General features: G+C 37.5%; 1 protein-coding gene across 8 annotated transcripts in view; it reads left to right on the forward strand.

Annotated features, from left to right (window-relative positions):
- The window catches only part of RALYL (RALY RNA binding protein like), a 365,612-nt gene that overhangs the window by 279,512 nt on the left and 70,932 nt on the right, over nt 1-15,168 (forward strand). For all 8 annotated transcript variants that reach the window (XM_014870738.2, XM_014870736.2, XM_088176807.1 and 5 more), the window contains one exon: nt 12,328-12,403. In XM_014870738.2, the coding sequence (XP_014726224.1) occupies nt 12,328-12,403 (76 nt within the window). The remainder of the gene's footprint in view (nt 1-12,327; nt 12,404-15,168) is intronic.

Raw genomic sequence — 15,168 nt, forward strand, 5'->3', positions numbered from 1 at the left:
TTTTAAGATTCATAGGTAGTGTCTGGCAACATGAAAATTTTGTAAGATTGAGATTACAGCAGAGCACAGGTTAGCACAGATGGTTGTAGGCTGTTGGGTCAATATATATCAGACCAGCATAAATATTTTTAAATATTTATTTGTATCTTTGGCTCTGCTTGCAAATAAAAAAAAAAAATCATGATGTTAACAGCAGTGTCTGATAAGGAGTTGAACATGAAAGCAAGAGATTAGGAGACAGTATGCCGAATGTTATGTTGAATCACATTATTTTGTATTCAGAGGGATCATTCAGCCCATTGTTTTCCTCTGGCCATTCTGTTTGTTGCAATGTAAGATTTAGGGATCTTATTTATTCTTAAAATGAATTAAAACAACAATGCTAAAGCTTTAAAAGTGTGCCTGCATCTTTCATCTCTGCTTGTACTCCCTTCCTCATTTTAAATGACAAGCATGAGACTAGTGGTTTATGCAGTATGTCCAGAAGATTAATGTTTTCAGGTGATCTTAGAGAGCTGTTTCATTTCAACAGCCACAAGAATTTCTTATTGCATAGAGTAGGAAAAAATAAAATTTAAAAAATAGAAACAAATAATCTAACCATCTAAAAGCTGCAGGTACCGAGATTTAAGATAGATCCTTGGCACCTTCCTTTAGCAATAATGCTAGGTAAGAATTTCAGATTTTGTATTTCTGAGACTAAGGAGTGTTTTGTTTTCTATATAAAATCAATTGGCTCCAGCATCCACTTCAACACAGTAATTTAACACTAGATTCGGGAATTCAATATTCCTTAATGTTCCTTTGTAATCTTCAATTTTCAGAAACTGTATGATAAAGGTAATATGCAAAACTTGACAAAAAAATTTCCAGGTGAAAAAACACATGCTTCTATTGCAAATGTTTTCATACACAAGCATACACATACAAATATATAAAGGAAAATGAGAATGCAGAAGCTTTGGGTAGGGGTTTGACACGTGGCTGAAAATTTGATAGGGGATGAGGGTTGTGCCTGTTTTAACTTCACGATGAAGTTGCAGAAGAAATGTTATGGCTTCTAATGAGACCCAATGTGAAAACTAGGATTCTGAACTCCTTACAGGAATCTGTTACAAGTCCAAAATGTCTTCAAGGAAGCCAATGTTCAACTGGTGTTCCCTATCTTGTCTAGCTTTATCCCAACTGCAGTTAAGATTAGTTTCCAAAGCCTTTTTACAAACATTTGTGATGTGTGTTTATGTGCAGCTTGCTCAAAATAATCACATTCTGAAAAAAATAATCGGAAGTCTTATGGTCCCACAGGTTTCTAGAGAGAAGAATTAACTCAGAGTGAAGGCGTTCTTAGTTTCTATGATTTCTGAGCCAAATTACACATTTTCTTGGTGGGTAATAAAAATAGACAGTTTTATGGCAAAGCTGGCTTAGACAGAAAATGTTACTAGGAAGCACAGAAGAACATGAACCAAATTAACACAAGAGGTAGTGAATGTTCAATGAGAGCTAGCACTGTGTACTAATATGCACAGTAATTATACATTTTCTTCTTTAAAATTCAACTGAAATATGTCAAGCGGTATTTTTGGTCATACTTTTGATATTGAGACTTAATTTAATGAAGTTCAAAATAATTACTTTATTTAATAATAGGATCTTTATTAAACTATTACATTTTTCCTGTTATTGATTCTTTATCTATGAAAATTTATGTCATTGATAATATGTAGTACCTTAAACCATTTGCGAGAGAACCTCTGAAGCAGCATGTGAAGTTCATTAGTATGCAAACCCAAATGTAGAAATACAAAAAGAAACATCAGAAATCCAATAAATTGCATGGACAAGGATGATAGTTTATGTTTCAAGAAAGGGTTTCTCACATTACTTTTATGATTTTTGTTATTACTGATGAGTGAAATAAATAGTATTTGAAAAAGGATTTGAGGTGGTGAAGAGTAGGGGGAATATAAGGCCAAAATAAAGCTCACTTTTTGTTGAGAAACATTTTTTTTCATTTAAAAATTCTGACATTGATATGATATCAGCAGTATGATATAACATAATATCAAATATATATATCATATACCATAGGTATCATATATATCAATACATATACCAATATATCAGCAAGAACATAGTAATGGGACATTTATGTAGTCAGCAAAGCTGTTTGAAATTGTAGTGATTTCTGGTTTCAGCTCCTAACAGTTAGGTACTGACAAAATCAGTATGGGAACAAGATAAAACATCATGCTTTAGGACTTAAAGTAATCCTAAACTGCTAATCATTTTAGGAGGAGAATCGTGCTTTGATGATAAGAGAATGGAGTGAAAATAATCTTATTTCTACCTAGTTCGTGGTTCTTGTGTCTCTTTCCACAGCATCTGGGGATGCTGAAGCCAGAAAAATTACAGTATATCAACTATCAATCTGACAAGATACAATGTTTTCTCTATTCCTATCAACTCTTCTATTTTCCTTGCAGGAATGCCACAGAGATACAAATAAAACAACAGGGCATATCATTAATTTTGAAGATTTTTGGTGTTTGCAATTTTTAAATGCCTTGCTTTTACAATAGACTTCTGTTTTTGCAGTCTGGTCGCCAAATGGAATCCACTGGGAAACTTCAAAAGCTGCCAATGAAAGCGAGTTAGAACATGGTTAGAACCTAAGCATTGCTGTTAAGGAAATATTGGATTTGGCATAGCTTTTTTGCATATCACCTCCACAATAAAATTTCATTCAATGTGCTAAGTTTCAATGGAATGATCTCCACTTTATCTTCTTTATGTCACTGCTGTATTATTTTATAATACTAAATCTACAATAGCATTAAGGTAATATTTATAGTTTTTCCATTATAAGGTATGAACTAATTCTGTAGCTGTCCATCTTATGATTTACAATGTTTGTGTTACAAAGACAAAATTTTCAGGACTGTATTATGCTGTATATTGGAAATAAGGAAATTTTTTTCTCAGTGATAGTGGTGAAGCACTGCACAGGTTGCCCAGCAAGGCTGTGGATGTCTCACTATTGGAAGTGTTCAAGGCTAACTTGGACAAGATTTTGAGCAACCCGATCTAGTGAAAGATGTCCTTTCCCATGGCAGGAGAGTTGGACTACTTGATCTTTAAAGCTTCCTTACAACACACATTATTCTATAATTCTATGAGTCTATAATATGGGGCACAAGTTTTCATAAAGCTGACACTGAAGAAACTGCTGTATCTCAAAGGAAATTCTAGAAGACATGCTAGGCAATTCCAAAGTAAACTTGGAGCTTGAAAAGATCCTCCTCTATAGATCTCTAAGTCCACAAAACCTGGAGATTCATGAGAATCATGAGCAGAAAGAGACTATATGGAAATGAGAATTGAACAGCTGAAATTAGTTGAGAGTAACAGTTTTAGGGCAATGGGTTTTTCCAAGTGATGTGGGACCAACAGGAAAGCCAGCATCTTAGACTATCCGAGAAGCCAAGACCGGTGAAGATTAGAAGAAATTTTTCAGGTCAGAGAATGAGGGTAAAGCTAGACACATCTTGGATAGGAATATTATTGGAAAGTGGTGGAATTGCATTTGGGGCTGCAGAGGTCCATTTCTGTCTCCCCCACCAGCTTTCCTGATCAGTGAACACCATTGTTCAAGACTCAGTGAAATCCACAGCATGATTCCTCTCTAATCTGTTGTGAGCCTGGATGAAAGCCTCCAGCCTGTAGGAATACCCTCAAGGTCTGACCTCAACTTGAAGGTTTTTACAGCAAATTTCAGGGTGTCAAATATACCTACCCCTCAGTGATGACTGTAATGCCAATCCCAGCCAGCCTTTCAGGGAGACACACTGCCCTCACACCTAAAAGCACTTTGAAGGTGTTGATCAACATCTTCTGCCCCAAGCCATCATCTCTGCTCCCTGGCCCTGGGGTTGCTGAAACGTCCTGCCCAAATCAGGAAAGGCCCCAGGGTGCAACATGCAGAATGTTATGTGCATTGTAAAGTATTTCTCTGGAAGGCACTCTGCTTGTGATGCCCAGAGCTTTGACTATATTCACTTTGGAAGATTATGAGAAAATGCACTTCACATGTAAGCAAATTTTGTTTTAATGTTCAAGAAATATTAAGCAAGTGCAGATAAAAAACTAACAAGTGCAGATAATGTTGGCAATTTTTTTGCAAAATGTTGTTATTGTCATGTCTATTTTAGAAAAATAAATTTTCTGCACGTTTGAGTTAATAGAGTTGACCATTTGCAGGAGAAATAGTAAGTAAGACAAAAGGATTGGGGCAATGGGGATTTTCAACTCTTTTGTACACTACAGATTTCAATTGTCATGAAAAACTATTGCTAGGAGCATGAAGATAACATCAGTAAGACAGTCAGATGAAGGGCCATAGGGCAGAGAAAATAGCCAAGTATTAGAAGAGAGAGAGAGAAAAAATGCAGTCTGAGGACAAGTTGAAAATTACCAAGATTCAGGGCATGTTCCCTAGAATAAATCATATTGAAATCTGAAAGAAGTAGATGAGAGATTTTCATACTCTATCCCCACTACACTGTTTAATGTTTCTGCTTTGGGCTAATTGCAGTGCTGAGAAACTCAGACATCTAGACAACATGAAGCTTTGTCTGAGTCTCATGGTAATAACTATCTTTTGTTATCAGAGGAAAGCAGCAGAGAGTTTGTTGGCTGCTGCCCTGTAATGACTGTGCTTGGTCTGAAAGAAGACAGATGCTCTATTTTTTATTTGTAAACAGCATCTTTACTGTGATCAAGAGAAAACAAAGGTAATCCTTGCACTCCTCACTGTCGGGGAAAAAAAAGCTGTAAATCAAGGACCAGTTCTGCTTCCTATTAACAGCATCAGTGAGAAGGTAGAAGGGCAAGCAGGGATTGCAATCATATGAGAGTCCCTGTTTGAACTCTTTGTGTTGGTTCATTTTCTTGCTGGCTAAGCTTACATTAAAACTTTCTTTTTTCCTGAAGATAGCAGAAAGTTCCTGATGTACTTTTCCATTGCTTTCTTTTACCCTCATGGCAACATTAATCTTCTGCATGTGCATAATTTACTAGCCCATGTGTTGAACAAGTATCTGCTACGTAGAAATCTTGTTCTCTGGGTGAGAAACAGAAGCTGCCAGCCTGATTAAACTAAAAAGATCTTCTTAGAGGAAGACTATACTTGCCTGCATCTATAGTTTGTCTCTGGTGGAGTGAAACACACATGTGACAGCTTCATGGCTGCCATGGTACAAGCCAGGGTGTGTTTCCACAGTTAACACCTGAACCCCCACAGCTCTTACAGAGCTGGTCTGCAGATAAGTGGCTATGGCCATGGCCACACAGTCCCTTTGAAGCTGAATCTGATTCTCATGCATCTGCAAGTGTGGAACTTCCTGTAGAGGAATGCACAAGCCTTGTGCTGAGGAGGAGGAGTGGGCAGGATTGCCAGCAACAGGGCTGCTATCCATCCCATAGGAATCCCTTCACAAGGCATGCCACATTCTCTGTGGTGTTCCTTCCCCTGCAGCCCAGTACTCCAGAGTGATTCCTGCCACATCACAGTAATTCCTCTGCAGAGACTTGGGCACCAGAAGAGAAGCAGTTTGTAGGGTCTTGGCCACAGATTCTTCAGTCCCGTGGAGTCCATGGACAGTCAGTCCAAGGGCACAAGTAAGCATTCTCCCCTTCCCCTGGCACAAGTGATGCCTCTCCCCAGGCACACACATGATTACTGCTGATGGCACAACCAATAGGGCCAGGAAGTTTGGCCCAGATTGTGGTGTTACTTGGGGTGGGAGGTACAGGGATGGCAGCACACAGACAAAAACCAAGGCAGACCAATGTTCCACCTCAGCTGTGAAGTATGTTGGCATCAATTCTGGAGCTGAGAGACTGCTGTCTCCAGGGCTCTGAAGGAATGATGTGTGATGGGCATACAGACAGGACAGGATTTCCCCTTTTAGCTGCTGCCTGTCCTCACACCAACCCAATTCCCTGGGGAACTGAAAAAATTTCCTGCAAGACAACTCCTGACACTTTTGCTACTGAATGGTTTTAAGAATGATAGCTTATATAATCCTATAGCCTCATTTCATTTTAGCAGTATTTAATGAAAGAAGAAATGGTTGGACAAAGCAATTTCATATACTATTCAACAAGCAGCTCTTTCTGTATGAAGCATTAACAATAGCTGTCATCTTTGTACAAAAAAAGGCTTCCAATTACTTCAATGCTAAGAGAAAATCCAAATACTGAGAGCCCCACAAGAATTTTTTATACAATTATGGAAAGGGAAAAGGTGTGACCCAGAACTCCATTTAATATTTTACTAGCCTTGAGAATTAATTTGAGCTTGTGTTCAATTTTCTGGAAAGTTTTGTCTTTACAGCTGTGCAATTTGGGCACATAATGGAAGAGAACAGAGAGTTGTCCTTTCCTCTCTGCTTTTTTCACATGCTAGAAATGGGGGAAAGGGAGGAGATGACATGTAATCCGTTGAACATATAAAGGAAAAAGTAAGTTTATGATATAAAAAATGTCATATGACTTCATTAAAATTTCTTTAGAAGGCAGTAGGGAAATTTATAAGACTAGTAGATGGAAGAGTGTAAAATAAAGACAGATTAGCCTTAGCTTTGGTTGTGTACAGTTTGCTGTAAACCATATGGCTACAGGCTTTCTCTAAATTGCATCTACCTCTTGGTCTTTCTCTTCTATCCCATATACTTTTTGGCATCTGAAAGGGGAGAAAATGCATCCTGATCTCACTTTATCAATACCTCCCTCTGTATGTAGATTGTACATTCACTCTGTGAATTCCTTCCTACATCCTAATTTAAATTAGCATCTCCTCCATTAAGTGTTTGTTAGTCTAAAGCATAGCTGGTCTGGAAATACACAATGATACACCTTTTCATCCAAAGTTGAAGTCTTATAAGTGTAGAATTGTTCAAGGAATGTCTCCATTTCTGCAACCATTCACAAGAATGTGTGGAAAACACCTGATGAAACGCATCTTACAAAATCAGCTTTTGAGCTTTAAAGGTTCTTGGAGTTTTCTTAGCTCCATGTTTTGGTTTCCAGTCTTTCAGACATGCAGCCCACAGTCAGAGGTCACATCCTTAATATTAAATTATAGGTACTAATTATAGGTAGTGGATCTGTTCTCTTTCACTGGGCAAAATGTTGCAGAGGTCTCTGATCATGTCCGTTCTCTACCTACATCTAGAAATTGCATGGGACAGTACTTGTAAACTATGGCTAAAAGTTGTGCAAAGAAACAATTCAACAATTTAATACAACACATAAAAGAGTACTAGTGCCTTGAAAGGGCTCCTTTTATCTTTATAGGTTAGATGTAGCCCAAGACTCTGGACTGGCAGCAGAAAGCCTCAAAATCCTGTTTTTCATGAATTGAGTTAGTGCCTGTTGAAGATTCTTGTTTATGACATTTGTTTGTGTGAACCAAAATTATTTTGGTTTTGTTTTTTCTTTCAAATAATACTTTTTAAAGGACACTGAGAAATACTGAAATACTTCTACTCTTTAGGTATCATTGCTTGCACTTACAATGCCTTTTTAAAGTCAGCTGCTGTCTTCAGGACCAGATTCTCAGACTACTTTGCCAGGGAATCTGTGAGCAAAGCACAAGGACTAGCAGATACTGCCTCTCCAAAAATGGGATGTTCATCTCTGGAGGAGGTAGGCAGCCAATGGTAGGAAATGGTGATAGGAGAAATGTAGATCCTGCTGTGTTGAGTTGCCTTTTCAGACAATTTTATGTAGCCACCGAAGGCAGTGAGTGCTCTTCTAGAATGGTAATCATGCTCTTTTTAAAATTATTTTTACGTTTTGTCATTAATCACTGTAATTACAAATACAAATACGATGCTCAAAATCAGATCTATTCTGCTGATGATACACAACCTTGAATGAAATCTAAATCTCATTCTTTGACTAAGCTCTGCCATGACTACAGGAAAGTATAGAACTAAAAATGGATTTCTTTTGATAAACAAAGTAATTTCATTTGATTCTGAAAGTACATAAGACCAGGATGCTGCATTACAATGTATTGTTTTCTGCATATTCACTTTTATATTCATAGGACTTCCATAGTATTTTGAATTTCAGTGATGAATTTATCGTGGTATTGATATTTAAGTGAACATTTCTGGTATACAAGCAGAGAAAATAAGTCCTTGAAGAAATGAGTCCCTGGGCTGCTCCATTCCCACACAGAATTATAGAATTATATTATCATAGAATCATACAATGGTTTGGGTTGGAGGAGACCTTAAAGGCCATCTAGTTCAAACCTCCCTGCCAAGGGCAGGGACACCTTGCACCAGACCAGGTTGTTCAGAGCCCCCTCAACCCTGATCTTGAACACTTGCAGAGATGAGGCATCAACATATTCCCTTGGCACCCTGTTGCAGTGTTTCACCACCCTAACAGCAAGGATTTTCTTCCTAATATCTAATCTCAAACTTCTCTCAGTTTGAAGCCATCATAAAGATATATGAAGACCCCATCTATACAGGCCCTTGTAAAAAGTCCCTCTTCAGTTTTCCTGTAGGCTCCCTGCAGGTATTAGGCTTCTAAAAGCTCTCTCTGAAGCCTTTTCTTCTCCAGGCTGATCAACCCCAACTCTCTCAGCCTGTCTTCACAGGGGAGGAGTTCCATCCCTCTGATCATCTTGGTGGCCCACCTCTAGACTTGCTTAAAAAGGCCCAGGTTCTTATGCTGGGAACCCCAGAGCTGCACACAGTTCTCTGAGAGCAGGGCAGAGAGGCTGAATCCCCTCCCTTGCCCTGCTGGCCACTCTGCTTTTGATGCAGCCCAGGTTACAGCTGGCTTCCCGGGCTGCAAGCACACAGTACCAGGTCACATCAAGCTTCTCATCTTCACCCCCAAATTCTGTTCTCAATCTATTCTCGACCCAGCCTGTGTTAGTGCTTGGGATTGCCCAGACCCAGGCACAGGACCTTGAACTTGGCCTCGTTGAACTTCATAAGGTTCACACAGGTTCACTTCTCTCTAGATGGCATCCCTTGCCTCCAGTGTCCACAAACCTGCTGAGGGTTCACTCAATGCCACTGTCTGTGCTGCCAAGAGAGATGTTAAACTGCATCAGCACCAATACTGATCCCCAAGGAATGCCGCTCATCAGTGGTCTTCACTAGAAAATCTACCCATTTAATACATTTTTGAGTGCGACCATGAGCCGTTTCTTTATCCACCAGGTGCCAATTCATCAAATCCATGCCTCTCCAGAAGCAATGTGAATGTCTGTGTCCCTTGCAAAGTTGTCTGGTACATATTCATGTACAAGTGCAGTAGCTAATTTGACAGCATAAGGAGTGATATGTTTCTGCATTCCTTGGGGTGGAATCATTAGCACAGGTAAATCTCTGTGCTGCTGACAGCAAATTTATTTGACACAGAGTTTATGATCTAGTAGATGTAAATGTCTGCTGTGAAACCAATGATGGATGAAGGAAGAGAACAGCTTATCTCACAAGATTTCCAGTTGGGATAGAAATAATCTATCTTGCGAAATGCTGACAAGTTCGCTTCTAATCTTAGTTAGAAAATTGAGGCTGGAAGAGATAGTGCTGAAAAAATAATGGGGTGAAAATCTGTTCTAACTTTTCAAAGCATTTCCTACATCCATTCCTAACTTGCTACAAAGTGCTTTGGGAGTTGCAGAGCTATTCAATCACTTTCATATTAACAGAAAAGTCCCATGTGCACAGCTTTTCTATGAACTATTTCCTGTGCCAAAGAGAATTTTGGGTTATTACTATCTGTATAAAGTAGTTCACTGTTTAGAGATTTATTTAAATATGAGGGAATATCAACTGATTCTGAACAGCTTTGCTACTGTGCCTCTTACAGTGTCACCTTTCTGACATTTTTGATTGAAATAAAGAGAACAAGCATAACTAGCACATAACTAGCAGCCTCAGCCTTCTACACTATTCACCTTTTTTAAAAGTGGGTGTTGTAGAGCTGCAAATGTAGGTCTATAAGAACAGACATCAGGATAGTATTGATCTGTCCCAGAAGGATGTGAAAAGGTTTTTAAAACCTGTAACTAAGGGTTTAAGGAGAAGAAAGTCTAAGATGTAGTAGCAGATGAGAGATGAAAAATATGTGAAGATTATGGTATTGTGAAGAGGATACCACAGACTCAGGAATTTCCCAAGAGCAGGTTATAATTCTACCTTTTTTTTCCCTTAAAATCTGTCCTACTTGTAGTAGGAGATGGTGAAACCCAACACAGTCAATGACCTTAAACTGACATATATAAAAATAGTATGAAAATGTTTCATTATTGCAAAGGTCACAGGATAAAAAATTTGTTCCAATTCTGCTGTTTCCAGGAGGCAATGGAAATGCAACAGAGCCATCAAAATTCCTCAGTGGCTTTCAGAAATGTTTGATGCTTACTTTTTTGATTCAGCATTGTAGAATTTATATATCTTGAAATAAGGGCATCATAGCTGAACTTATAACAAAAATAGAAGATAAAAACAATATATATTTAATAAAGCACTTGCTAAAATTAAGGGAAAGAAAGCATTTCAAGGAGGCATGAAAACTGTCTTCAAATGTTCCTCCAATTTCAGAGAGTTAGATGAAACAAGAAAATTATTATTTTATGAAAAATTATGATTTAATAGCTCCTACAGAAGAATCTGCTCTCAGATGTAACACCAAAATACTTTATATAAGGAAAATGTTTCTTAAGCATTTTATATTATACAGTTCTACATAGCAACTTTTTATATCAAGTCCTTTTAGGTATAATTTTAAATAAATGTTGACTGAGCTCAAAATATCAAAAATAAGTGTAAAATCTTTTTAATATTTTTAAAATTATTTTAAATATTTGAAGTATGACATTTCCATTAGCAAAATATTTTCTGTCAAAAAGTCTAAGGGATGTACATTTTCAATAATCCTGATTTTTAAAAAAGGGTCAGATGGTGAGTTTTTTATTAATTTTGTGTGAAATAAAGTATCCAGTCAGTAAATCTCAGGCTTTTACTGCATCTTTTAGGGTCAAGAATAATAAATAAAAATGTTTGAACTTTTAGCATCACTGCACTGGACAGTGTTTGTTCCTACTCCTACACTTTATCTTTCTACTTCTCTCTCCACTATACTCAATTTCAGGTTAAAATAGACTTTACTGAGAACATGTGTTTTCTTGAAAATCTCGACCATCATGTGATTTCACATTTAATGGGATATAATGTTCTGTCACAGCACTTTTAGACTGAAATAATTCTGATTATTTTGTTGACTCTTATTCTTTTTTTTTTTTTATATTACTGAAGCTGAGAAGAGATTTAGCTGCAGCATCCCTCAATTTGCATTAAATTTGTTTCCTAAACAGAAGTTTTACTTTATCCATGTGATTTGCTGTAATGTCGACTTTGCAACATTCAATCAGAATGGAGGAGCTTTTTAACATAGATTTGTTTTTGTACAGACAGATTCCTAAGCTCCAGAAGTCTGGTCTGTACTTCTTTCTCCATGCATAACTGTTCTAGCAACCATAATGAGAGACATCTATCTCCTGGTATGTTTTTGAGTATGATTCAAATGAAGAGACAAATTTGAGAACAAGACTAATGTCTATAGCAGCTATATATCTATATCAAGCTTATATCTATATAAGCTTGACTTTCTTTTAGATTTCGAGCGTGAATTTGCAGGTAGAATATAGGTGAACTTTCAGTGTTCACAAGATTTCTGATTTTATTGAGAAGAGTAAGTGTCTGCTTAAGAGAAAACATTTGCAAACCCAGATTTTCTCATTCTCCAAGTAGTGATGCGTTTGGGGTGGGAAATAAATACTCTTGTTTTTGGAGAGCTACTTTCTGAGTGGATGATGAAGTAGCAGTTAAAGATCAGTGTGCATTCCTTTAGATCATAAAGGGGAACTCTTCAGAAAAATTGCAGTCCTCCTCAACAGAATTTGATTTCACCATCACCATCTAAGAATCCATTCAAATCTTCCATATTATCAATACATTACTGGCATCATCAAGTAGAAAACTGTGTGTTTAAAAAATGTCATTTCTCTCTGTTAGCAATAACTGATATTTTGCCTAAAATCCTCATGCATTGCAGTAAAAAAAAATCAGAAAGTTTTACAACATCAATTCAGAAGAGGTAAAACTTAGACAGGTGTTTTAGGAATGCTGTCTATTTTCACTGCCTGTTACTCATTTTCAGTGACTTGAAGGTGCCTTTGCAAACTTCCAGATGTTTGACTTACTGATATCAAATGTTTGCTTTCAGATATCAACATGGCAGGAGAACCAAAACCATACAGACCAAAACCTGGCAACAAACGGCCACTTTCAGCACTTTACAGGTAAGTGAGATTTCACTTTAACTTACCCTAATACAATTTTTATCAGAAAAATTATGATAACATAAAATGTATCTACCAATGGCACTGTGCAACGCTTGCCAAAATTATAATGAAATCGAAGTACTTGTTAATGCTCCCACTCCTAGTATTACTATCAAGTTGTTTCTTTTTCTTAATTGAGTGCTATTTCAACTTTTAGTTCTCACGATTCAGTGCTTAGCTGTGGCCTAATTTTTTGTGATTTTTTTATTTGCAATGATCAATGAAATAACTAATAATTTCAGAGCAACAAAATTAGTTTCTCTTGGATTTTTCTGTCAGGGGTGAGAGCCAAGTTCTGACAAAACTGGACTTCTTCCTTGGCTGTTCAGGAAGGTATTGATAGTGTTTTTCTCCTATTCCCAGGTTCCTTTTGTCATACAGCTTTACAAACTTGAGGAAATATCCACTATTTTTCGAAATCAATTATATTTAGTGAAGCATTACACATTGTTAGGACTACCATACCATCATGTTTTTCTACTCAATAAACCTCACTACTCATAAAAGTACTACAGAATTTATGCTCCAGATTCATGGAAGGACTTAGGGCTGATTGCTGCTGTAGCTGAAATACAGGTAGACTGGCTCTGAGAACAACACCTTAGGAGTGAAATCAGACACACTTGAGCAATACTTTTTCATGCCTTGTCTGGTCTGAAAGCTTCAGATGGAAATTTAAGTGTGGGATCTCAGAATCAGACAACCAGAAGCATTTTAGGTCTGAGCCCATGCTACATAGAAGAAATTTGAAGTTTTATCATATAGCAGCTCTTAGCTGAAGTGATAGAAATATTATTTTTGGAGAAGAGAATCCCTGTTTCATCATTACTCTCAACTGCAAGCTACTGAACTCTGTAGGTGTTCCTGGTAACCTTGGTCTACTCTGTCCCTGTGCCAGTATTTCAAAAGATTTTGAAAGATGTTCTGTGATTTCTGGCATTTATATACATTGCCACCTTTGAGCTTTTGAAGGCTTTCTCATAAATACATGTTCAACAGAAAAGATAGGGATAAGAGAAACCTGTGGAAAGTTCTAAAGGAATTTTAAAGAGGAAAAATATATTAGATTGTGTCTTTTCATGGATGTTGAGAAAAGTATTTCTCTAGAAGATCATGAGGCTTTTATGAGCAGCTAAGAGAATCCTCCTATTTCTCCCTTCATCTTAATTCTCCCTCTCTGCTCTGACCTTGTAAGACTCCACCTGGAGTACTGTGTCCTGTTCTGGAGTACTAAGCACAAGAAAGGACTTACAGGGGGTTTATAAAATAGAACAACTTTTAACATGGACAGATGATGATGGGATAAAGGTGAACAGTTTTCAACTTTAAAAGGAGGGATTTAGATCAGATGCTAGGCAAAAATTCTACACTCAGAGTAGTGAGGCACTGGAACAGATTGTCCAGGGTAGTTTTGGGTGTCCCATTGTAAATATTCAGGGTCAGGTTGGATGGGGTCCTGAGCAGTCTTATCTGGTGGATGACATTCCTGCCCATGGTGCAGTGGTTGCAACTACATGACTTTTAAGGTTCCTTCCAACCCACTCTACTGTTCTATGGTATGGTCCTAAATTATTCTCTGATTGTATGATAGCAAGGAACTTTTATTTTCTCAGTATCGCTTAACCTAATATGTGAGAAGATCAATGGCTCATAAAGTTTTGGCACCACTGAGAACATCTACTTATTTCAGAACACTGTAACTGGGCCTGACTGGGATGGAGTTAACTTTCTTCATAGGATTCTATATGTGTTTTGGATTTGTTACTAAAACACACCAATGTTTTGGCTGTTGCTGAACAGTGTTTGCACAGCCTCATGGTTTTCTCATTTTCCTATTCTGCCTTCATAATTAATAGCCTTGGTGTGGCCAAGAAGTTATGGAGAAATATATTTGAGACAGCTGACCCAACCTGTCCAGAGAGATATTCTCTTATATAATCATATATAAAAATTGGGAAGGTTCTTCTTCCAAAGCAGTTGTTGCTTGGATATTGCCTGGACTGCTTATGGGAGGTGGAAAGTAATTGCCTTTGCATCACATGGATTTTTTTTTTTCCCTTCTCCCTTCCCCTATTACACTGCAAATATCTCAATCCATGAGGTTTTTTTAACTTTTCATCTCTCCTTCATCTGGATAGGGGCCAATGGTAGGGGAGTGAGGCAGTGACTATGTGGGTGCTTAGCTGCCAGCCAGGATCCACCAGCAAGACTGAGACAGTTAACAGGGAAGAAGTTATATCAGATTTGATTTGCGCTAAGAGAATAAAAATTTAGTTGTCACTAAATAGTCACTGTTAAAAGGAAGGACTGTAAGTAGAAAGAGGATAATGGATTTCAGAAAGGACAGAATTAAATGAGCTCAGAGATCAGGTAAGTAGAAAGAAATTTGAGGGACAAAAGAAGGGCAGGAAATCTTGCACTAACAGTGCTTAAGGTAGAACAGAAAATTCTCCTGAAGCAGAAAAAATCAAACAAAGGAATAATATGACAGCATCAACTTTCTCTAACATTCTAAAAATTGAAAAGGAATTGTACAAAATGTGGAATCAAAACCCCATGACTGGAAAAGAAAAGAAGAGCAGAGTCTCATACAGGATGTCAGAAAGGCTAAAACACATAACAGATATGAGAGACCCCTATAAAAGGTAGCGAAAAGACTGTCATTAGAGTAACGTACTCTGATTTTTAGTTAGGAGGAAAAGAGAGCAGATAGTAGATCATAC

The sequence above is a fragment of the Sturnus vulgaris genome, chromosome 1, assembly GCF_052056855.1.
Source record: "Sturnus vulgaris isolate bStuVul1 chromosome 1, bStuVul1.hap1, whole genome shotgun sequence".
Classification (NCBI taxonomy): domain Eukaryota; kingdom Metazoa; phylum Chordata; class Aves; order Passeriformes; family Sturnidae; genus Sturnus; species Sturnus vulgaris.